General features: G+C 49.7%; 7 protein-coding genes across 7 annotated transcripts; 4 read left to right on the top strand and 3 right to left on the bottom strand.

Moving 5' to 3' along the window:
* Nucleotides 1–481: 481 nt before the first annotated feature.
* Nucleotides 482–2,775, bottom strand: L3040_009231 (uncharacterized protein; the record flags this gene model as incomplete). The annotated part of the gene is made up of 3 exons (XM_007290392.2): nucleotides 482–526; nucleotides 577–2,043; nucleotides 2,221–2,775. 3 exons carry the CDS (start codon nucleotides 2,773–2,775, stop codon nucleotides 482–484), a joined length of 2,067 nt encoding a protein of 688 aa, XP_007290454.2.
* Nucleotides 2,776–4,396: 1,621 nt separating this feature from the next.
* Nucleotides 4,397–5,855, top strand: L3040_009232 (uncharacterized protein; the record flags this gene model as incomplete). Its single annotated transcript, XM_066155906.1, has 4 exons — nucleotides 4,397–4,589; nucleotides 4,642–4,822; nucleotides 4,868–5,633; nucleotides 5,682–5,855. 4 exons carry the CDS (start codon nucleotides 4,397–4,399, stop codon nucleotides 5,853–5,855), a joined length of 1,314 nt encoding a protein of 437 aa, XP_066010187.1.
* A 1,059-nt stretch (nucleotides 5,856–6,914) lies between these two features.
* Nucleotides 6,915–8,912, bottom strand: L3040_009233 (uncharacterized protein; the record flags this gene model as incomplete). Its single annotated transcript, XM_007290390.1, has 6 exons — nucleotides 6,915–7,027; nucleotides 7,078–8,017; nucleotides 8,070–8,414; nucleotides 8,487–8,507; nucleotides 8,563–8,635; nucleotides 8,869–8,912. The coding sequence occupies 6 exons, from the start codon at nucleotides 8,910–8,912 to the stop codon at nucleotides 6,915–6,917; spliced, it is 1,536 nt and encodes a 511-aa protein (XP_007290452.1).
* Nucleotides 8,913–10,414: 1,502 nt separating this feature from the next.
* Nucleotides 10,415–11,131, top strand: L3040_009234 (60S ribosomal protein eL33; the record flags this gene model as incomplete). The annotated part of the gene is made up of 5 exons (XM_007290389.1): nucleotides 10,415–10,439; nucleotides 10,581–10,590; nucleotides 10,731–10,826; nucleotides 10,875–10,975; nucleotides 11,034–11,131. The coding sequence occupies 5 exons, from the start codon at nucleotides 10,415–10,417 to the stop codon at nucleotides 11,129–11,131; spliced, it is 330 nt and encodes a 109-aa protein (XP_007290451.1).
* A 2,974-nt stretch (nucleotides 11,132–14,105) lies between these two features.
* On the top strand, nucleotides 14,106–15,855 carry L3040_009235 (uncharacterized protein; the record flags this gene model as incomplete). Its single annotated transcript, XM_007290388.1, has 6 exons — nucleotides 14,106–14,290; nucleotides 14,412–14,437; nucleotides 14,554–14,631; nucleotides 14,683–14,799; nucleotides 14,873–14,920; nucleotides 15,230–15,855. The coding sequence occupies 6 exons, from the start codon at nucleotides 14,106–14,108 to the stop codon at nucleotides 15,853–15,855; spliced, it is 1,080 nt and encodes a 359-aa protein (XP_007290450.1).
* A 459-nt stretch (nucleotides 15,856–16,314) lies between these two features.
* L3040_009236 (uncharacterized protein) lies at nucleotides 16,315–16,932 on the bottom strand (the record flags this gene model as incomplete). Its single annotated transcript, XM_066155907.1, has 3 exons — nucleotides 16,315–16,472; nucleotides 16,616–16,707; nucleotides 16,832–16,932. 3 exons carry the CDS (start codon nucleotides 16,930–16,932, stop codon nucleotides 16,315–16,317), a joined length of 351 nt encoding a protein of 116 aa, XP_066010188.1.
* A 661-nt stretch (nucleotides 16,933–17,593) lies between these two features.
* Nucleotides 17,594–21,269, top strand: L3040_009237 (uncharacterized protein; the record flags this gene model as incomplete). Its single annotated transcript, XM_066155908.1, has 3 exons — nucleotides 17,594–19,613; nucleotides 19,665–19,798; nucleotides 19,848–21,269. 3 exons carry the CDS (start codon nucleotides 17,594–17,596, stop codon nucleotides 21,267–21,269), a joined length of 3,576 nt encoding a protein of 1,191 aa, XP_066010189.1.
* Between the last annotated feature and the right edge of the window lie 1,067 nt (nucleotides 21,270–22,336).

The raw sequence follows: 22,336 nt of genomic DNA on the forward strand, positions 1-22,336 counted from the left end.
TGGGGGATGGGGCTCACCCTCCGATTATCCTCTAGAACTTGTCGATTTCCCTCTTGGGCCTTGGCATGTCACAATGTATCACAGCAACAAATAGAACGACACGCAAAATATGAGAAGTCGCTCAAAACCTCATGGGTATTTGTTTTAGACGCTATGTACGCTACGTAATTCCACGTGAGAACGCTTGCGAGTGCTTCCTGTAACTCTCCCGTCCAGCATGAATGGTGCGCAAGCAAATCATGTTCCCTCCCAACTCCATGCTTGCAGAGAAAACTCCATCCCAACCCGCATTGCACAATTCCATCCCAGTGCAACGCATGCATGCGATATATTCAAATTTGTCCAGACATTCCAATGGAAAACAATTTGTGTGCCGTAGCATCAAGTCTATCGATGCGGAGAAATTGGTGATCATCCCTTGGAAAAATTCACCCTCGTAGAAAAAGAAATTCCCTTCATCTCATCATGTCTTTTGCACAATTTAGCGGGCGATGCCTCCAATCCATGCTTCTTGTGGTAGGTTGGCCTATGATTTGTTAGTTGCGAGCGCGTGTGGGAGGAGGTGATGAAGCTTACCTTGTTTGCCATGAACATGTTGTAGGCGGTTTCGAGGTTCCATCCGGCGTTCTCCAAGCACATTCCCGAATACTCCATAGTCATGCCAGTCTGCTCCGTCAGTTGCGTGGCCATGTAGGTCTTCTGCTCTAGCTCTGTTTGCTCCGCGGTGACGAGGGCTGGTTGTAGCAGTTGGGGGGTTTCGGAGACGGCTGCTGAGGGAGCATGGATTGGAAGAGGGGCCCAGCCTCTGAGAGCCAACATGTCACTGATGACTCTAATTGGTGGACCACCAGGAGCTCCAGGGCCCAAGACGAAGGTTCGAGAGAAGCTGCGCAGGGACTGCTCGGCGTTCTTACTAGTGTTATCCTCGAATTCGCCGTGCATAGTGATCATTAAACCATCGACTCCTACGACAGATTGGCCGGTAGGGTCTTGAAGGCTTGATACGGGCTCGCATTCGATCAGGTATTTGTCGGTGTGAGTGTGAAGGTTTGGGTGTCGAGTCGCAGGAAGGCCGGCCCAGATGGGTTGAATGGCTTGAATGCCAGTGTACTGACGGTTGATTCTGGTGTTCAAGTGGCTAATCTTGTCCAGGTTGCGAGAGTGCTTTGTGTATGCAGCCCATGGCTGAACAGCAACGGACGGTTTCTCGCCCCTGTAAGCACTCATGTTGATGGAGAGAGAGTAGACGGATTGCGAATCGTAGTATTGAGCGAGTAGGGTAGAGCGATCGGTGTCATAGAGGTTGAGAAACTGGGTGACAAAGTTCTTGCCTACGTCCCCTCTATCATCGAAGGAAGGGCCCACATTTGGGAAAGGGAGCTTGGACGCCACAGCGACAACAGCGGCAACCTCCTCTGCGGTTCTGACCTCAACGCCATTGAGAGTCCGAAGCTTGAGATAGCGGCGCAAGAAGTCGTCCTTAAGGTTCGGCAGTTGTGGCTCGATTGGGTTGTTGTTGAGGATAAGGTTCTCCAAGTCGTGAAACCCGAGGAACGCATCCATTGACTTCATGGTGCTGAGACTGTTGCGAGAAAGGTCGATATTCTTGATGTCTGGGAAATTGTAGGCAAGGAAGACGACCTCCTTGGTGTCCGCAAGACCGTTGTCCGTAAGAGTGACACTGACAATGGCTTCCCGCTTTTCCTCCTTGGTCTTGAACATATCGGCGGCAACGACCATCATGGCTGGGAAGATCTTGTGAGGATCCTTGGCGCTGAAGGCACCCATCTGTTGAAGGAGAGGGTCGGTAGCAAGGGCGCTCAAGTTCAAGCACTTTGTAGAGGCATCGTATCTGGTGGCCAGAACTGATGCAAATTGTGCCCGAACCTCTGCGGTCTTTGGCTCCTCAGGCTTCTGCTCAGATGGGTCGACAGTTCTGATCGAGAGAGTCGCACCAGCAAATGTGAAATTGTTCAACTTCTTGATGGCTTCGATATCATCTGGGCTGGCGGTGATAAAGACGGAATTGCCGACCATCGATGACTGTATTCGAGGTTAGCAAGGCATGAAACCTTGAAAACGATCGTGAGAACACAGCTTGGTAGGAATTGGGATGCCTTTCAATTCTCGACTCGATGTTGGTGGGAATATCAATAACGAGTGTAAAGACGGCGACATTGTGTAAACATCCTTGACCCACGATCAAAGCACAAGACATACCTTCTTGATCTTGACGGCGGCGTCGTTCGAATCAGAATCTCGAAATACGCTGGCTTTTCGTTCCAGGAATCCGAGTAGGGATGCGAGTCCTCCATCGGGGTTTTTGGCAGCCTTACTCTCGCTCAATCCGCCGATTTGTAGTCTGCTTGACGGAACGGTGAGGCGCGACTCACACAGATTTCCCTGTTGAGCTCCAAGACCCCGGACAATGGATCTCTCAGATATCGATACCCGACCTCCTCTGCCAGCTGCACCGTGTCTGCCCGACTGCGCGAGTCTAACCCCAGATGTTCTGTTCGACTGTGCTGATCTAGCGCCGGGTGTTCTGGTTGAAGGTCCTGTTGGGGTACGTGCGGAACGACCGGGCTCCATTCTACCTCTGCCAGATCTAGATTGGCCGGCAGAAGCAGCAGCATCCATGTTCAGGTCTCCATCTCTGTCGACTCGTGCTGGTCCATCGGCTCTGCGTTTCTGAATGCCACCTCGACCTCTACCACGCGCATGCGGGGCAGAAGCTCGCGGTCCTCGCGGAGGGGGAGGGGGTGCCGAGAGCATCTTGTTGGGTGAGAAGCTTCGGCGGGAGGGTGTATTCAATGTATGTGAGGGGTGGGGTAGGGTGGTCGTGGTTAGGGTGATTGATCTTGATCTGTATCGAACTCGCTGGTCCGTACCTATTGCGAGGGGTGACCTGGTGAGCCCAAGGCGTCGCAGGTTTGGGGGCAGTATTTGCAGACAAAAGGACAGTGGTAGAGGTGATTCCTCGAGGGTGATTGTGAACAAGAATCTCAAGTAGAATGGGAGACGCTGTTGATGGTTGAGTCGTGGAAAACGAAGTAACGCTGGTGGTGGGGGAGAAGGTAGCAACAAAGAAAGTTGGGAGAGAAGAGGAAGGGAGTCTGGGACAAGGCTGAACTAAATTTAGATTAGCTTCAACTAAATTTAGCGTCATACTCATATTTTCACGTGATCCGTGACGAGAGAGGGTTGAGTCATACAGTACAGTAGCCGGGGCGGGGGGTGAATCATACGGATCTAGGTACCGGTAGGTCGTCGAATTTCAGCGGTTCGGATTCACTTTTCGAGTATCATTTTGCTGTTAGTCTCAAGAACGATTGGCGGAAGGTTGACACTCGTGAATTTTTCTTTGTATAGTACTTCTTAGTACAACGAGCACCAGCACCTTAGCACCTACGCAGTCACTCTTGGCACGACCGGACCTGCATCAACGTTCTAGAACTCGTGGCCCTCATGGACTTTCGGAACTTGTCCGCACCGTTGAGGCTCCATCGCTTGACTACCGCTACCGTACTGATTACGGCTCCACGCAAGCAATTGCGAAGGGCAAAAGCACCTTTATCGGTAACCCTCATATCACTCCATTCTCCTTGAATGTTGATAACTACCTACAATTAGTCGAGACTGAAAAGCAGTTACCAACCTTGTTTATGGAGCGATGATATGGTACCTAGATCAGTGAAGCTCCGTGTTGTTGGGCGGGCGCCCGAGGCCTCCGGTCACAAACAATTCAAATTCATTCAACCTTTGCTGAGAGCCCCAGGGAAAAAAGTTGAGAAAAAGACCTAGTGTTGTTACTGACAAGTACCGGCATCTCATGCATCAATTTTACAGGTACATTGTGATTGTCGCGTTTTTGGGAATTGTAAAGGCTGGCCCTGCAGACACCTCTTACAACACTTGATCGATGTACCTCTCCCTCCGTATTGGTTGACTACGGTACCTAGCCAAAGTATTTACACTTGGAGCGGTTGACCAAGATACAATCAATTATATATATTCTCATCTGCTCTACACATGAACATTCCAGGTACGCGGCTTTGCAAGCTTTATGCACAAGGATCCGTGAGTTGTCCGGACGGGGCTGTGATAGGTTCTGGTAGCCGAGCCCGAAGTTCGTGAAAGCTACCGTGTCTTTCTTGAACAGACTGTCTTTCTGCGGCGCAACTCGATTTCCGACCTTACTTCACTCCTATTTAACTTCAATTCAATCCAATCCATCAAATCCAATCCAACTCTTTCTCTTCATGTACTCCGGCTAGCTAACGGACTCCTTCTATTCTGATTTATGCATCTCTAAACACCTCGCTCCCAATCCTGCCGCGAGGCTACTCGAGATCGATCCCCTGCATTCCTCGAGTCCACCACAAAAGAAACAACCATGCCTGCGAAATCGAGATTTACGCGGCTTGATGCCTTCACCAAGACCGTCGACGAGGCCCGGGTCCGCACGACCTCGGGAGGAATTGTGACGATAGCTTCATTGCTGATAGTGCTATACTTGGCGTTTGGGGAATGGACGGATTACAGGCGGATAGCCGTCCACCCAGAACTGATTGTGGACAAGGGAAGAGGTAAGCCTGTATGCGCAATTGAATATAGAAACGCTTTACTGACCCTGTGGAGGTGAAAAAATGGAAATACATCTGAACATTTCCTTCCCCAGAATTCCTTGTGAGCTCCTAACACTGGACGTAATGGACGTTTCCGGAGAGCAACAGACGGGGGTTATGCATGGAGTCAAGAAAGTCAGACTTGGGCCAGAAGCAGAGGGTGGGAAAGAGATCAGCATTGAGTCTCTGGATTTGTGAGTAGGATAACGCCGCATGATTCCAGTTGTTAACAATCTCAGGCACGGCGACGATCAAGCTACTCATCTGGATCCCGACTACTGCGGTGGCTGCTACGGCGCGACTGCTCCCCCAAATGCAAAGAAGGCTGGTTGCTGTAACACCTGCGAGGAGGTTCGAGAGGCCTACGCTAGTGTCTCCTGGGCCTTTGGACGAGGCGAGAACGTCGAGCAGTGCGAGCGCGAACACTACGGGGAAAAATTAGACGCTCAAAGGAAAGAGGGGTGCCGAATTGAGGGAGGGATACGTGTCAACAAGGTCGTAGGAAACTTCCACATTGCGCCAGGAAGGAGTTTCAGCAACGGAAACATGCATGTCCACGACTTGAACAACTACTTCGACACGCCCGTACCTGGTGGCCACGTTTTCACTCATCACATCCACTCTCTCCGTTTTGGACCGCAACTCCCTGAAAGTGTCACCAAGAAGCTAGGAAACAAGGCTTTGCCATGGACTAATCATCACATTAACCCGTTAGACGATACGCGGCAAGTCGCTCCCGAGACTGCTTACAATTTCATGTACTTCGTAAAGGTTGTGCCCACCTCGTACCTTCCCCTAGGATGGGATAACTCAGTCACTAGTGAGCAACGCATCGACCATGTTGATATTGGATCTTACGGCCATTTGGACGACGGCAGCGTCGAGACACACCAATTCTCCGTCACCAGCCACAAAAGAAGCTTAAGCGGCGGTGATGACGGAGCTGAGGGCCATAAGGAGAAGCTCCACTCCCGTGGTGGTATCCCCGGAGTCTTCTTCTCATATGTAAGTTCCCACTTCTATCCCCAAAAGATCTCGACCAACAAGACCCAGGATATCTCCCCCATGAAAGTCATCAACCGCGAGGAGCGCGCCAAGAGCCTGGCAGGTTTCCTCACAGGCCTCTGCGCCATCATCGGAGGAACTTTGACCGTAGCGGCAGCCGTCGACCGTGGCGTGTATGAGGGCACCACGAGGCTGAAGAAGATGCAATCGAAGAACATGTAAAGAATGAGAGTATGTATCGCATAAGGGTCTGGCATGGTATCGGCGTTCAGAAGGTTTGGATCTTTAAGTGCACATATTTGCTAGGCAATTCAGTCTTTGATTTCTCATAATCTTTGATTTCGTGGCCTCCGGGTTTGACCTGATGAATCCAAACGCAAGCCATCGAAACCATTGAACGATCCAACCAACCCATCATAGCCTGATCCTCAACTCATTCAAGCAGTCACCACCCCCCTCCCGCACGACAGGCAAGCATACCTACCTACCTACTTCGATACCTACGTAGCTCACTCACGCGCATAGATGCGCGTAAATGGTAAACACTTGAAGAAGAAAAAGAAGAACAGAATTTAAAACTCAATTTGAGCTCAGCTGAGTATTCAAGGGAGGGGACTCGCTATCTGTTTGGCTGGAAAGACAGGCAGCCTAGTTAGGACGTCAGGTGGTGTTGGCGGCGGCATTTTATAGGGGGCCGTATTTGAGAGCAGTTTGTTGACCCTTTGGTCTGTGTTGTTCAACTTTCCTTCACTTCGAGTTACCATTAATGATCAGCGTCAATTGAAGTTTCAGCAATGTGTCTTCACAACGTTCTTGAGTGGGAGCCAACAGAAAACGAAAAAGGCGGGTAGGTATCTAGAAGAGAATCATGGCTTGTGGAAAGATGCCAGGCTGGACGAAGCAATGACAAGGGAACCGCTCAGACCTATTGTGCTCGTGCTCACTCACAAAAGTATCGTCTTAATTCATAATTTGGAATGAGCGTGCGCTATCTATCCATCCCTCCGTCCAGCCGTCCCTTTTGCTCCGCGACGCATGCGCATCGACAAGCCAAGCTGAGCCGAGCCACAGGCAACATGAACGAAATACTCAGGTGGCTCGGCCGCAAATCACAAGATTCGCCCAGACCTTTTTCGTATTTGTACCAGACCACATGAAATGATTTTGGTGAAAGAGTCGATAGATCGGGTACGGCCTCTGCTGAAAAGAGAAAGAGCCCGGGAGGATGAGATGATCCAGTTGAAAGGTGTCTTGCAATTGGTCTACCTGTCCTGTCCCCGTCTACAGCTTGTTTGGCGCGGTCTGAGTGGTTGGCCATTGGTAGCCAGCTGCATCGGAGAACTTGTAGCCGTAAGAAGAGGTGAAATCGTCAAGAACAGCAGGGCCGCGGGATCCTAATCAACGTTAGTATGTCGTTGGGCAGCCTTCGAAGTATTTATCTTACCGTATGGGTACTCCATGGGAATGATCTCCTTGTTGTTCTCGAGGTAGTGCAGAAGAGGGGTGAAGACTCTCCAGCTAGCATCTAGCTCGTCGTCACGTACAAAGTTGGAGTGGTCACCCTTCAAGGCATCAAGGATGAGAGATTCATACGCTTCGGGGATCTTCAGATCTGAGAAACGGCGTCTGTAGGTCAAGTCGAGTTCCGTAACAACGGTCTGCATGCTCAGACCTGGAAGCTTGGAGTTCATCTTGATGTAGACACTCTCATTGGGTTGGATGCGCATAACCAGCTCATTTCTCGGAATATCTTTGAAGATACCGGATGTTACATCCTTGAATTGGATTCTGATCTCGGTCTTTTGCTCGTTGAGTGCCTTTCCTGCCTTCAAGATGAATGGTACACCGTCCCAGCGCTCGTTCTTGATGAATGCAACCATCGCACAGAAAGTCGGACATCTCGAGTCTTTTGGTACAGTATCATCCTCCTTGTAAGATGGCTTATTTCCGTCAAGGGATTTGCCATACTGACCGATGATGACGTTCTTTGGCTCAATCGCTGGTATACCTCTCAGAACACGGACCTTCTCGTCTCGAACGTCTTCTGCGGAGAATGAGATGGGCCTCTCCATAGCCAAAAGAGTCAAAACCTGGAGCAAATGGTTCTGCATGACATCTCGGATGATACCAAACTCGTCGAAGTATCCACCACGGCCCTCAGTGCCAAATGGCTCCTTGAAGGAGATCTGCACGTTGTCGATGTGATTTCGGTTCCAGGTAGCGCCAAAGAACTCGTTGCCAAATCGCAAGATCAAGATATTCTTGACCATTTCCTTTCCAAGGTAGTGATCGATGCGGAAGATTTCCTCCTCGTTCCAGTTTGGCTCCAGAGCCTTCTGCAACTCTCTTGAGCTACCCAGGTCCTTTCCGAAAGGCTTCTCTACCTGCAATATGTTGTTAGCTTGAGACCAAGGTCGAGTTTGAAAGTGTACACACAATAATTCTCGCAATCCCACTCTTGGGGTAACAGCACTTCTTTAGATGTTGGGACACGGTTGTGAAGACACTGGGAGGCAGCGCCATGTAGAATACTCGGTTGGTCTCCTTTTGTCCCTGCTCAAGCTCCTCAAGTTTCTTGTTCAGTTCCTCGAATGACTCGTCCTTGTCGTATTGTCCAGATACATAGGTGCAGACATCGCAGAATTCCTGGAGTTGTTGCTCCATGTCCTTCGTAGGAGTTTTGATGTAGGACTTGACCCGCTTGAGGAATTCCTCGTGGTCCATCTTTGTGCGTGCATATCCGACGATTTTGATATCTTTAGGGAGAAATTGGTTACGGTACTGCACTTCACGTTAGAGAGAGAGAGGGGGCAGGAGGGGGGGTTAGCTTGAGGGTTGAGGCGGGGTACGAACAAGGCCAAAGAGGGCTGGGAACTATTTCCACAGAATTAGCTGATGTATGGCGTTGAAGGGATTCCTAATTTCTTACGGTCTTCTTCTTTGCGAGATCACCAGAGGCACCGAGGACAATGATGACAGTGTTGTCCTTCAACTCAATGGACCTAGTGGGGCAAAATAAGATCAGTAAAAAACCCTTGGAGCAGCAGATGTAATTGAATCCCACAAAAACCCAAGGGGAACCTCGTGGACTCGGCGGAGGTTCATGCCAAGTTCCCAAGTATTCTGGTGATTGACGTTGTAATGTAGTGCCACGGCTTTGTGGTTGACGGGCTCTCGCGGCATGGCTGCATGGATTCAAGGTGACGTAGTCCGGGCGAAATAACTGATCACTCACCCAGCATTGTGATGCTCTTCTGGCTTGATCAACGTTTCTGCCATCTTGTCGATGCGCAGTATTCACTCGAGGGGCGAATTGAAAGAAGAGTCGGCGAACAGGTTGGTGCAGGAGAAGATGGTGGTAGGAAGGAGTGGGCGAGCAGAGTAAAGAGGAGAAGGAAGAGGAGCCTTTTGTTGGTTGGGTCGGGGATAAATTCCAAGCTACGCGGGGTCACGGCCTGCCACGGAATGATTACGGACTTCACTTATTCACTGCACGAAGATAGCCCACTTCCAGCATTGCATAAGGTAGTTAGGTAAGTACCACAACGCTGCCATAACATGACCATTCCATGGACATACATTTATTCCTCCAGGACCTTCGATCTGCTAAGGAGAAGGGGGTCTGTTGTCATGGATAGCATCCTACCTACGAATTACATTTACCTGTCTCTACCCTAACCTTCCTGACCAAACCTAACACCCAGGTACCGGTACCTACCGGTACCTACCTACCTACCGACCTACCTACCTACCGACCTACCGACCTACCGACCTACCTACGGAGAGTACCTTATCATATCTATGGCAGAACTGTGGATGCAAGCAACACCTCGAACTTAAACAAAGGCTCTATGTCCTCGGCGGCTGGGTTGGATTATCAAGCAGCTGTCGTCTACCGGTAATCAATAGGGGCAGTCTGACTGTTTGACCCTCAGCCTTGCTCAGCTCAGCAGCTTAGTGATGTCAGCTAGCAGAAGCGGGAAAATGCCAACTAATTCGGATCCGGATTCGGACCGGTCTCGGACCCGAACCTCGAGTCCTCCATACCGGTACTCTAGGTACCTAGGTACCTAGGTATCTGCTCAGAAACCCAGGAGTTGACTTGAGCGACTTGGAGGAATTCCGTAGGAATGCTAGGTACAGGTAGTTAGTTGTACCGGTATGTGCGTCATGGCTATTGCTGGGTTGATGTCGGATGTCTGAAGAAAGGTCTTATCATTAAGTTCGTCTTCCGTAGAAGTGTCATCATAAGTTTGAGTTGACGGAAGAGTGGATGGAAGAGTATCCGCCCCCTTCGAGCCATTACGGGATTCACATTCATTTAGTTATTCCATCGTGCCACCTGCTTGCCCCAGTACTGGTTGGTCTCACGTACCACAACTGTGCTGACAAAACAGCCCAGAATGCCACTGAAAAGGGTAGTGCATCACATCACTGTAAGTCTTAGCCTCGGATATTCATTTCAAGAAGGCATGAATGAGAAAAAGCTCGAAATTTAATTTGGACTCCGTTCAATTCTTTCTCCTTATTCAGTGACTTTTCCATGTCCTAAACGTCGGTCGGTCCATTGTTAACAGTGATCCAACCCAGGCATCATCGCACGTGATCCGCTAAGAAGCGAAGCGGGCTCCCCACACATTGGCGCACTTCCACAATCACAAGAATTTCGAGCGACAACGCCAACGACAACTACGACAAACCGCCGCAACGAAGTCTGATCCAGGACGAGTCGTTGATCAAATTCCTCTGCCTCTCGAATAGCACGAGAGACCCCAGCCAAAATGGTATCAGAAGCCGGTCATCGCCGTAAGTTCAATGTCCCCCCCCCCTCTACGACAGCGAGGTGGACATCTTCCTTCCAGCGCAACCGTCTGCCTTTGCGGAGCAAAAAAATCAGCTCAGAGCTTTAGATTTTTCAGAACAATGGATGCTAACTTGAATTTCCAGTCTATGTCAAGTGAGTAACACCACCGCAGCCAAGCAAGCGCGTCAACATCGAGAAATTGGAGGAGAGCTTGGGAAGAACGCAGCAGGGGCGATTGGACATAGGATAACCACGCGAGCATTGAAAGGCAAGAGCTGACTCGGACATCCTAGGGGTCGTCACATCAGCCATGCCCGTGGCAAGCGCAACAGCACCCCAAGCGTCAGCTTGATCCAGATCGAGGGTGTTTCTGATACTGCCGGAGCAAAGTAGGTGGAGTTCTGCTTCCGGTCATGGTGTATTACTAACCGTCGCAGCTTCTACCTCGGAAAGAAGGTTGCGTTCGTGTACCGTGCGTCGAAGGAGATTAGAGGATCGAAGATCAGAGTCATCTGGGGCACAATCGCCAGAACACACGGTGGGTTTTTGGAAAATGGGAGACAGAAGCTGGAGAGCCTTGCTAACAATGCTTGAAGGCAACTCCGGCGTGGTACGAGCCAAGTTCCGCAACAACCTCCCCCCTAAGTCTTTCGGTGCCTCGGTCAGAATTATGTTGTACCCATCTTCGATATAAGAATATTGGCTTGGAGTTGGTCGCATGGGAAGCTGGTTGATGAACCGCTGCATTCGATCACTGGGTTGGTGCGCAACGCGAATGTGCTTGGCCCTTGCTCGTAGAGAACGAATAAAGCAAATTACAATCAACAACAATAACGGCTGGGATTTCGGACAGTGATTTGAGCCTCAGACAGGCGATGGAACACCTTCAAGACCTGGTTATTAAGGACACCGAAAGTACCCAATGTTAACCTCTCGTTGTACAAAGCAAGTTGTTGTTCCGCTCTGCTCAGTGATGTTGGTCTCATTTACCAATTGAGAACTGTCATTTGAAGACATTCATCTCAACTCGGCTCGGTGTCTTCAACTCGGGCTGGGTTCGGCACCGGAGAGTTTCGTTTCCACGGCAATGGACTTGAGGAAATAGCAAGACTCCCAGGACACGACACTGCTTTGCATCACAGTCAAGTGACCGTGATGGAGACATGCGATCTCGGATAGAGCGTATTGCTAGGTGTGTAAGAGACCGATATGCCCTTTTATATAATAACACCGTGGTTCCATGAATATTTGCCGAACGGCTGTCCATATTACGTTCCCGGTGCCTGTGCCGAAAACCGAGGACCAGGCGTAGGTCTAGGCATAGGTGATATGGACTCTCGGTACAAGGAATATATGTAGTTTCAGTCTCAAGCTCTCAAGAATCTCTCGTAGAGAATCGTATTCGGCCAGTCCATAAGATCGGAGGGCGAGACCGAGAGCCGATATCAAGACCCTCGAACCCGAGGGAGCAATTCGACGTGAGGTGGCAACTACGCCTCTGACTTGTTGACTTTTCATGAGAACGAAGAGGCGGAACTGACTCCGCGAAAAAGTTTTCCGCATGCAACCACTACGGAGTAGATAGTCAAGAACAGCCTTCAGCAATGCTGTGACAACCTCCCTCTTCGCCCACGAGCGTAGTCGCTCGCGAGGTGCGAGGTTCTCCAACTTGAATGACAAACCGAACGAACGCACGTTACCTTACTTCTATGACATTCCTATCGATCATTATGTACGAGGTGCCTCCTACGAACCTTCAGCTCTTTCCTGCGGCAAAGAGTCTGAAGAGCTGAAATTGAATCATTGATACGCGGCGTCTCCTCGAAGAGATTTTCCTTTGCCGGCGGTTCCGGACCTCCCTCCCTATCTTGACCACCATGCCGACTACGATCTATAGCTGACGGGCATACTGACTGAAATACCAGGAGGATTTGCGATAGAAGCAGAACGGTTGCGAGAGATGGGAAGGGCTCAATTCGATAGATCGAAAACACGATATCACGCCTTCGCCCAAAGCGCTCTATACAAACACACCGACACACCGACACACCGACTCGACACAAGGGCTACGAACATGAGCCTTTATAGCTCTACGATTGAGGCCGCCCGTAGAGCCACGCGTATTCGATGGTTATGGAGAGAAAACCCGAGGCAAAGCCTTTAAAATGATTTTGGAGGGATTGACAGAGAGTCTGCGGTACCGCGAGATCAGAAGCCCGAGGCTATTTGAAAGAGAGCTTTCCCCAACGTGCTTTTTACTCTCGATTCGGTAGTATTTTGTATATGATTCCTATACTTAGCACGTCGCAGTATCCCATGGGAGGCCCTAGGTAGGGTCCAAGCATTGCGTTTTGGATACCCGCCCGACGTAGTAGTAAATACTACTACGTAAATGCTACTACGACAACGTACGATACTTACCCTTCTCAAAATAGAGATGGCATTTCCGAAGATCCCGATACCCCACCAAGTGGATCGAGGTACCTAGGTACTGCAGCCACACCGTGAATAGTTGTACATAAATACAACTCAAGTATCTGAACAGAAAATAGCGGCAGGTTTCCCATTTGGACTCTGTCGTCTCCAGTCCAAAGAGTCCAGGATCCCATTCCTACCGCTTGAGACATGGCGGGAAGGAGATGCGCCTCAAAATAAAGCCTTGGACGTCAGTACCGGTATCTCTACGGAGTAGGGCCAGGCAACTAACCACTTTATTACCTACTCCGTACTTACTAGTTATTAGTAGAGTATTATTCGCATCCAGTAGTAATACAAGTACGTACTGTCCGTGTATGGAACCATAGAAATCCCAAAATAACAACAGCTCTCAAGCATTCTCATAGTCGTCCGTAAACAAGGAACGTCATCACTCGGTGCTCTAAGACTTTCTCTAGCTCCAGGGCTTGGTCGATTGGCTAGCTCCGCATCAGCTTGCGTGTCCGAACTTGCTTCGCTGTGGTGTGATACAAAACCAGATACCAATAGCGAGCACAGAGGAGGGTCTATCCAATGAGAAAGTCTGAAGTCTACCGCATGTCGCAGAATCTTCGCGTGCGAGCCCTTGGTGCCCCCCCCCGCGTCATGTGTACGAGTCCATTGATATGGATTCCGCCTCTCCTCTCTTGCAAATGCAAAACCTACCTCCCTCCCTAAAATGCGAACATCTGCGCCATCAATTGATCACCGAGGCCCCTCTTTCCTGTATCTTCTATTATTACATGTTACAGCAAACAATCATTACAAACAAGACGGCCTTTGACCTTGGTCTCCTTGACTCAACCACTCAACCACCCAACCTCCCTAGATGAGTCGGATTTGAGACACTCGTTCATCTCAGCTCGGAGCCCCAACGAGTTCTACTGAAACCACAGGCCTTTCAGTACCATCCCAATCAAAGCACAAGTACCGGTACAAGCACAACAACACACGATTCCGACCATAGCCTATTCAATTGGGTTTCCGTCTTTGCTACACCGCGTACGGCATCCGGAGTTCTATCCTATTTTAAACACATTGAAGGTCCAGGATCTGGTCCAACCTGGCTCCGGCTCCACACCGCGACGATAAAGGATCGTAATTACAGATACTACCGGTATCACACACAACACCTAGGTACCGAGAGACCCACTATCAACTACAGATATCAAGACCGTGGCCCCAGCGTCAAGATGTCATCTGCAAGAAACTATCAGACACCTGCTGCCGCAGAGCAACAGGGCAGGCCGCGAGCAAAGTCGAATTTCAGTTTCCATTCCCGCAAGAGCAGTGGCAGCAACGGCCAGAACAGATTTGATCTTCACGAATCGCACGACGAGAAGGAAGCGAAACGTCTCCAGACTAAGGCAGATCCCCAGTACGTACATCTGTGGGAATTCCTCATATTCTTGGGAGGAAGGAGAGGAGAGGCCAGAGGATTTTCCCCTCCCTCTGATGTACCGAGGTGCTCTCGAACCTCATACTGATTTGGTATATAGGATGGCGCTTACGGAGGCAGAACCTTGTAAGTATCACAATCCTTTGTAGTTGAATCCATTCTTCGGAATACACAAGTCGCAATTTCATATCCGATTGTCAACTATATCGGGGTTCATATAACACTCTAACTGATCTGAAAAGCTATGGTTGCAAGAGAACAGTCCTCACTAGCATCTATTCGAGCAATTCAACATTTGGACAATTACGGAAACCCAATAGGTTGGTCCAAAAATTTGTGGAGTCTGCAAGCGTAAACTGACATTTCACTAGCTGATCCTGATCGATCGAATCCTACACGAAGCCGATGGGAGAGACCTCTTGATACCATTCGTGCGTTTGAAGCTGCCATCGATGGTAACCATTCACGTAGATCATACGCCCGCACAGGTCAGAACTTCACAAACTACATCGTGGAAACAAATCGCAGGCAGCATTGATTCTGACTGAACTTGTTATACAGAGTCGGACAGACACTCAACTTACGACCGTCGAACCAGTCACTATGGAGGTAGGTCTACATTTCTCTTCTTCGTACACCTGGATCGGTGGACTTGTACTTTGCAACGACGACGATCACAATTTATTCTGTGGGAAACGTCAACCACCGAAAGTTGGGAATCGCCAGGGGAGAGACAGCTCTTCCTTGGAAGTAAGGTCTATGGCAAAGTCAACATCCCACTGAGGAGGAGAATTCGCCAGCCGTAACGCCAAGATCTTCGCGGGAAACCCACGAGCCACTCTTGGGAAATCCCGGGGGGCCACTAGCTCTAGTTTCTCCTGCTACTTTTCTTGAACCAGTGAGCTAATGAACTGACAGGAACCCAAGTCACCACAGACGGCCGTCCTAGGAATAGCTATGGTGGACGTTCACCGTCGCACAGACCGGACAATAATGCAGATGGGAGGATCAACGGGATGACCAGACCTGACAGTTACTATCAAGATAGGGGCTACACCGGACCTGCTAACGGTTATCAACCCAACTATGCTCGGTATCCCCGGACAGCCTCTGAGCCGCATTTCATCAACAACAACAACCACAACAACCACAATAACGGTGTTTACCCAATTCCAGGAACTCAACCGTCTTACGAGACTGTTGCAACCGTTTCAGGAAGTGGCATGTCAGATCCAGAAGGCTATCTGACCGAGAATAGCTCAGTGGATCGCATTTCACCAATGTCCGCGAAGGAGCCAGTTGAAACATATAGTTCCTACGCACCCCCAGGCAGTGGCCTGCAAGAGCAGCAACATGGCGCCAGTGGATTCCCGCCTCAAGACCGTCCAGTACCTCCTCGGAAGGAGAGCGTGAGGAGATCGCCTATCAAGCTCGGAAAGTCTAACGCCAATGTCAATGCCAGCCCACCTCCATCGAATAACCCCCAGCGACCTGCAGCAGAGAAGAGAAGATCATGGTTTGGGAAAAGGTTCAGCAAAGGTTAGAATTTGCGGCATATAAGGGTAGTCACAGAGAGCATTGGTGTGGGTCGTTGCAGTCTTCCCGGTGGTAGCATTTGAGGCGGCATGCGGTAGACATTAATATTAGGTCGGGCTATAATAGGGATGGATTTCATGACTGGGTTGGATGTTTGCATCTATGGCATTGGTAGCATTTCTGACCCTACTTCTCCTTGGAACGCTCCTCGCTCAATTTTCGGGGGCGGTACGTTAAACAACATAATAAATGCTTGTACGTTAAGTTGCCCAGGGGCGTTGGGGGCACAGGCTTCTCCGAATATCATGACCTTGACGACCATTGCATATTGAATCAGCTTTATTTTTCACATCACGTCTCAAACCATACCGAATCCAAGACTTCATTCGTAGCATACAGAGCAGGAGCTGATAGTAGTACTACAGTGGGTAGAAAGTGAACATCATGAACATCGTACAATCGCCTGCTTAGCGACCCTTTTTCGACTCCTTCTCCACCACTTCCACTTTCTTCTTATCGTCGCGCAAGGCTTCAGACTGGTCCTCGTTGAAGGCTACGATCACGTAGCCTATTAGCACCGCATTCGCGATGATGGCAGCCGTCGCTCCCGCCCACGTCGAGTTGCCTGCAGTATTAGGGTTTTCCGTCAACTTGCTGTTCACGTCCTCATCTCCCCGTTCTTCTTCCTGATCCGACAACACTCAAGAGCAAGGAAGGATGGAGCAGAAAGGAGAATGAAATAAAGAAGCAAAGAAGCCAGTACAGTACCTCCAAACACGGTGTTCAGCGTGAGAAAGTAAGAGCCGATAGGGACGACGACCATGGCGAGGGTGAAGCCTAAGAGTTTGAAGATCACATGACTGTAGTGCAAGAGGTGTATGAATTAGCAGTCGGCTCGTATGGTATTTGACGAGACGTAATGTTGGTTGTCTTAAAGAAGGTGGATGGAGAATAGAGAATGGAATAGAGACCAAACTAACTCACGGTGGGACTGCAGGAGTGATGATGGATTTCTCGCCCAGGGGTTGGGAGAGATGTTTCTCGAGGGAGGTTTTCTCGCCAGGGACGTGGCGGCGGGTTGCCATTGTGATATTATAGAGGGCTTTTCGTGGGTTGCTGGTTAAGGCTCTTCAAGAGCTGGAGGGAACTGCTGATCGCGCGTCGTCTGCCAAGGAAAGGTGCGATCAATGGCGAGCTCGAGTTCTGACTTCCGGATCTGCGTATTTGACTGACTATTTTCAGAAAAAAAAAAAGGCTTCGTGGTCACCAAATTCCTTGCCCTACTGTTGAACTTATTGTCATCGTCTTGGACTTGGATCTATGGAATCTGGACTCCTTCCATATCGCTTACGTAAGTAGTTAGTTTACCAGTCCCTACCGCGACAACGACTCTTTACGCGTTGAGATGAAGGAGATTTTGTCCTCGCCGTTTGCTCTTGATTTGCTCTCAAATTCCTCTCCACGAACCACCTCGATGAGATCGTGATACGACCTTGCTACCTACGGCGAGATCTGTGGTCCTCGATCAGCACTACTAATTGTCATAATCTCAGCGCCGAGGTGGCTGGCAGAGGTGAATTAGAATTGAATTGCTTTTTGAAAGGGACGACTTCACCTTCCCCACACCTCGCTCACCACAAAAATCACGACTTCTTCAACGCCCCTCCAATCCAAACCTCTACATAAACTGACACACCTTTCAACGAACTCCTTGGAATGGCTTCCGACCATTCCTCAAACATAAACATGGCCGACTCCTCGCCACCCCCCAAGAGGCAAAAGACGGCGACGGGCTACAAACCCGCATCAAACCCAGCACACAATACCCAGGCATACAACTCCGACAACGATAGTGGTGACGACTTGCTCGCGGGCTTTATCCCTGGTACCCCCTCTCATGGCTCCTACCAGACTCAGCCTACACAGATACTTGACCGCTCTGTTGTTGGTCCAGGTCGTGGTCCAACTTCGAGCCCCCCGGAGACACCTGCGCAAAAAATCGTACAAGTTCCAGCTTCATCGCCTTTTACAGGGAGAGACTTGGAGGGGTCAGCACCGTCTGTGCAAGGAACTTCAAGCGCATACTTTAACAATGGTCACCCCAAAAAGAACATGAGCTCACTCATGGCCCCCGCTGGTACCTTTTACAAACCCCCCGCTGGCATAGCCACCAAGGCACTTCCCAAAGCAAAGACGCTCATTAACCTTGATGATGACGAGGACGATGGGCCAAAATTCCTCGGGGGAAGTTCAGACGATGATGGGGCGCAGACCGCAAACATCAAACGCACTGCATTCATGCCCAAGAGCACTCAGAGTTCTTCTAGAGCTTCAAATGCTGGAGATATGCCGAGGACAGCCAGTGGTACCGCCCAATTTCACAACATCATTGGGAGTTCAGCTTTTAAGCCCTTGCAGCCAGGTCAGAACAGTAGCTACAAGGGCTTGCCGCAAGCAAGAAAGCCCCAGACGCAAGCCCGGCCTGAAAGAGCAGCTCCTATCCAAGACATGTCTATCGATATGGTTGCGGGTGCTCTACGCAGTAATGTTCAAAGACTCAAGAGCATTTATCCTACGGTTACAATCAGTTTCGCACAGAATGTGCTATTGATTCACGAAAACGACCTGAACACTGCGGCTGCTGTCATTGCCGAGGGTAACTATGCATCTAGCGCCAGTGCCTCTGCTCCTATCCTTATTGACGATGAGGTTGAGGAGGTTGCAAGACCTGAGAATTTGTTCAAGCGCACTCTCAGTGGACCAACGGCGTCTCTCAGAGACCGATATTCATCAACACAAGCCCTTCAAGCAAAGAGCACGCCTGATGTTGCAGCAACACCGCCAAAGCCTAAGAGAAAACTCATGAAAGGTCGTCGGAATCCCTCTTCTCCTTCCCCAGTCCAATCCTCGCCTCTTAAGCAAGACTCCCCTGCACCCGCTGAGTTCGAAGCCTATGACTCGGATTCCGGTGTTGCTTCGGAGGTCGAAGAAGATCCCCATCTTTTGGACCGGGTTCTCAAGTATTTTAACACTTGTAAGGCCTCGGATCTGGTAGAGCTCACTAGCATCACCAAGGAAATTGCTGAGCTTATGCTCGCTGCTCGGCCTTTCAGGAGTCTTGATGCTGCGAGAACTGTGGAGAACACGAAGGCTACAAAGAGTGGCAAGAAGAGCAATCGAGCCCCTATCGGGGACAAGATCGTGGACACGGCTATTGAGATGTTCCAGGGTTATGAGGCTATCGACACTCTCGTGACGAGATGCGGAGACCTGGGTAAACCTCTGGCTGCTGAGATGGCTAAGTGGGGATTTGATGTGTTCGGTGCCTCGAAGACTGGCGAGCTGGAGATGACTTCCCTTGAAGACGATGCAGAGTCGAACCGCGATTCTGGCATTGGCTCTCCGAGTAGCGCAGCTGCCTCCAACAACGGTGATGACGAAGTCAAGATTGTGGGCAGTACGAGAAAGCGAGGCAATGTTCAATTCTTGAAGAAGCCGGAGTTAATGGCCGAGGACTGTGTACTCAAAGACTACCAGGTTGTTGGGCTCAATTGGTTGGCACTAATGTACCGACATAAGCTGAGCTGCATTTTAGCCGATGAGATGGGTCTTGGGAAGACCTGTCAGGTTATCTCGTTTCTGACACATCTTGTAGAAATTGGTCACCCCGGTCCTCATTTGGTTGTCTGCCCTGGATCGACTTTGGAGAACTGGTTGAGAGAATTCCAGAGATTCTCTCCCCAGCTAGAGGTAGAGCCGTATCATGGTATGGTTGCATTTTATCTCCGCGTTAGGGAGTTAGAGCTGACTTGGCTAGGACCTCAAAAGGAGCGAATTGAGATGGCGAATTCGATTATTGATAAGCGCCATCTAATCAATGTTGTCGTTACAACCTACGATATGGCTGCCAAGAAGGAAGACAACAAATTCATGAGAAAATTGAGACCAGATGTAAGCTGTTCGTACTGTTGAAGCTTTGGCCATGGCTAATAGGGACTAGGTATGTGTCTACGATGAAGGTCACATGCTGAAGAACGTCAACTCTCAGCGATATCAGGGCTTGGTGAAGATTCCTGCAGGGTTCCGACTTTTGCTCACTGGAACGCCACTACAAAATAATCTTCAGGAATTGGCTGCTCTGCTGGCTTTCATTCTACCCGAAGTCTTCAGAGAGCTAGAGGAGGAATTGAAATTTATCTTTAAGGCCAAAGCCAGCACGACGGACGCCGACCATGCAGCACTCCTTTCAGCCCAACGAATTGCTCGTGCCAGATCTATGCTGACTCCATTTGTGCTGCGTCGCAAGAAGGCCCAGGTGTTGAAGCATCTTCCCGAAAAGATTTGCCGGGTCCAATATTGTGACCTGCATGATTCCCAAAAGGGGATTTACAACGGCCATCTGGATCAAGCTCGTGAGCGCGCCCGAGCTCGTCTCCAGGGCGCCAAGGCACCTAAATCCGACGAGAACAATCCCTTGATGCAGCTTCGCAAGGCAGCCATCCATCCACTGCTGTTCCGCCGTCATTTCACCGATGAGAAGATTGAGAAGATGGCAGATATTTTGCGCAAGAAGGACCCTACCAACTTCCCTGCCTCTCAGAAGCGCGTTCATCTTATTGAAGAGATGCGCAAGGCTTCGGATTACTGGCTACATCAATGGTGCCGTGACTACCACTGTATTCGCTCATTCGATATCCCGGATCTATCATGGATGGATTCTGGCAAGGTGAAGGCGATGATCGATCTTGTTAAGCAATACAAAGAGAATGGAGACCGAGTACTGATATTCTCGCAATTCGCACTCGTTCTCGATATCTTGGAGGCAGTCCTCAGTACATCTTTGATCCAGTTTACCCGCATTGACGGAAGCACAAAGATCGACGAACGACAGCCTCTCATCGATACCTTCAGAGACGATGAGAGCATCACTGCATTTTTGCTGACAACCAAGGCTGGAGGTACCGGTATCAACTTGATGTATGCCAACAAGGTCATCATCTTCGACGGAAGCTTCAATCCACAAGATGATCGCCAAGCCGAGAACCGAGCACATCGAGTTGGTCAAGTGAGAGAAGTTGAGGTCATTCGACTCGTCACCAAGGGCACGGTTGAAGAGGCCATCTACGCCTTAGGTCAGAGCAAGTTGACACTCGACGGGCGTGTTGCTGGTGAGGGGGAGGACGGAGGCAAGGCAGAAGAGGCCGGCGAGAAGGCCGTTGCACGAATGCTTCTTGAGGGCACATTGAGTGCCGGAGATAACGAAGATACCACCGATTCCAAGAAGGTGGAGACAGAGGATTCGAATGCGAAGAAGGAAGAAAAGCTTTCATCAAAGAAAAAGTCCTCAATCATGGACGCATTGATGAAGTCTAGAAAAAACGGAAATCCCGTCGCCGATGACAATGAGAAAGATGTCAAATGAACCTACAGTCGCGTAGGATACGAGGCTTTTCTTTATGATTGGAAGGCTATTGGACTTGGCTCTGGTTATGACGAACAGGAAAGATGATATTGAGCATGTGTAAATATCGAGTTGAAATGCCGAGGGGGTTGCTCTAGGCGCACTTTCGGCATGATAGGGGAGTGCTTTTCAGGGTCGGTGATGAAGCATAAAACTAGAAATATGAAGGCACGGTAAATCCACAATTTGTTTATGATTGTTTACATATCTCGATTCTAATACATGACCTATGCGGAAGGAAGGGCAATGAATAACAGATTTCCGGATTTTCAAGTCAGTCGATGCACGAGGCGGGCAGCTACGTTTCATTTCATGGACGCCCACTTACTGAACTTCTTCTCGTTGACTTCACTCTCGGGGCTCAGGCTCTCATGTACATCATATTTATTATAAGCCGACTATCCTTTCTAGCGTTAATTTAAACAGTGCTGGGCGGTTCTACTCACCAGCCAATTCTTCCAAGCTTTTTCTCTACTAAAGCATGCACGGTAAAAACGTTTGAACTAGGTAGGTACCTAGGAATGGAAGGGGTACGACTGCGTATGTACAGAGCACATAATGCCGTAAACAAAACGCTGTGTGCGTATTCGTCGTGGTGCAGCCTCCCTTGGTATCTATCGATCGATCCCCGGATCATCTCTCCTCTGGACTAATTTTTCTTCTCTAGATGGTGGTCTCTTTATCACACGTGTACATACAGTACACGCACATACACATCAATGAACATATACAAATACATATTGGCAGGTTTAGATTCAGCTTGAGGTTCGATGGCAGCACGACGCCCGCGACGCCCCTGCAGCTGTCTATTTTTCGGTTTCTTAGCTGCTCATGTACAACGGGTCTGGATAGGTGCAGTCGGGCATTCGAAGATGGTCTTCTTCTTGTAACTCGGGCGGTAGCGGGTTCGTTTTACACGAGAGAGAGAGAGAGCGCTGCTTGCTTACTCGCGTGCCGATTCTATTGACCATGTCTTCGGGTTAGCGGTGGGAATGGGAGCAGAGAGGGACAGAGAGTAGAGATGGTTA

The sequence above is a fragment of the Drepanopeziza brunnea genome, assembly GCF_022702325.1.
Source record: "Drepanopeziza brunnea f. sp. 'multigermtubi' strain 214-2 chromosome Unknown ctg19, whole genome shotgun sequence".
Lineage (NCBI taxonomy): Eukaryota > Fungi > Ascomycota > Leotiomycetes > Helotiales > Drepanopezizaceae > Drepanopeziza > Drepanopeziza brunnea.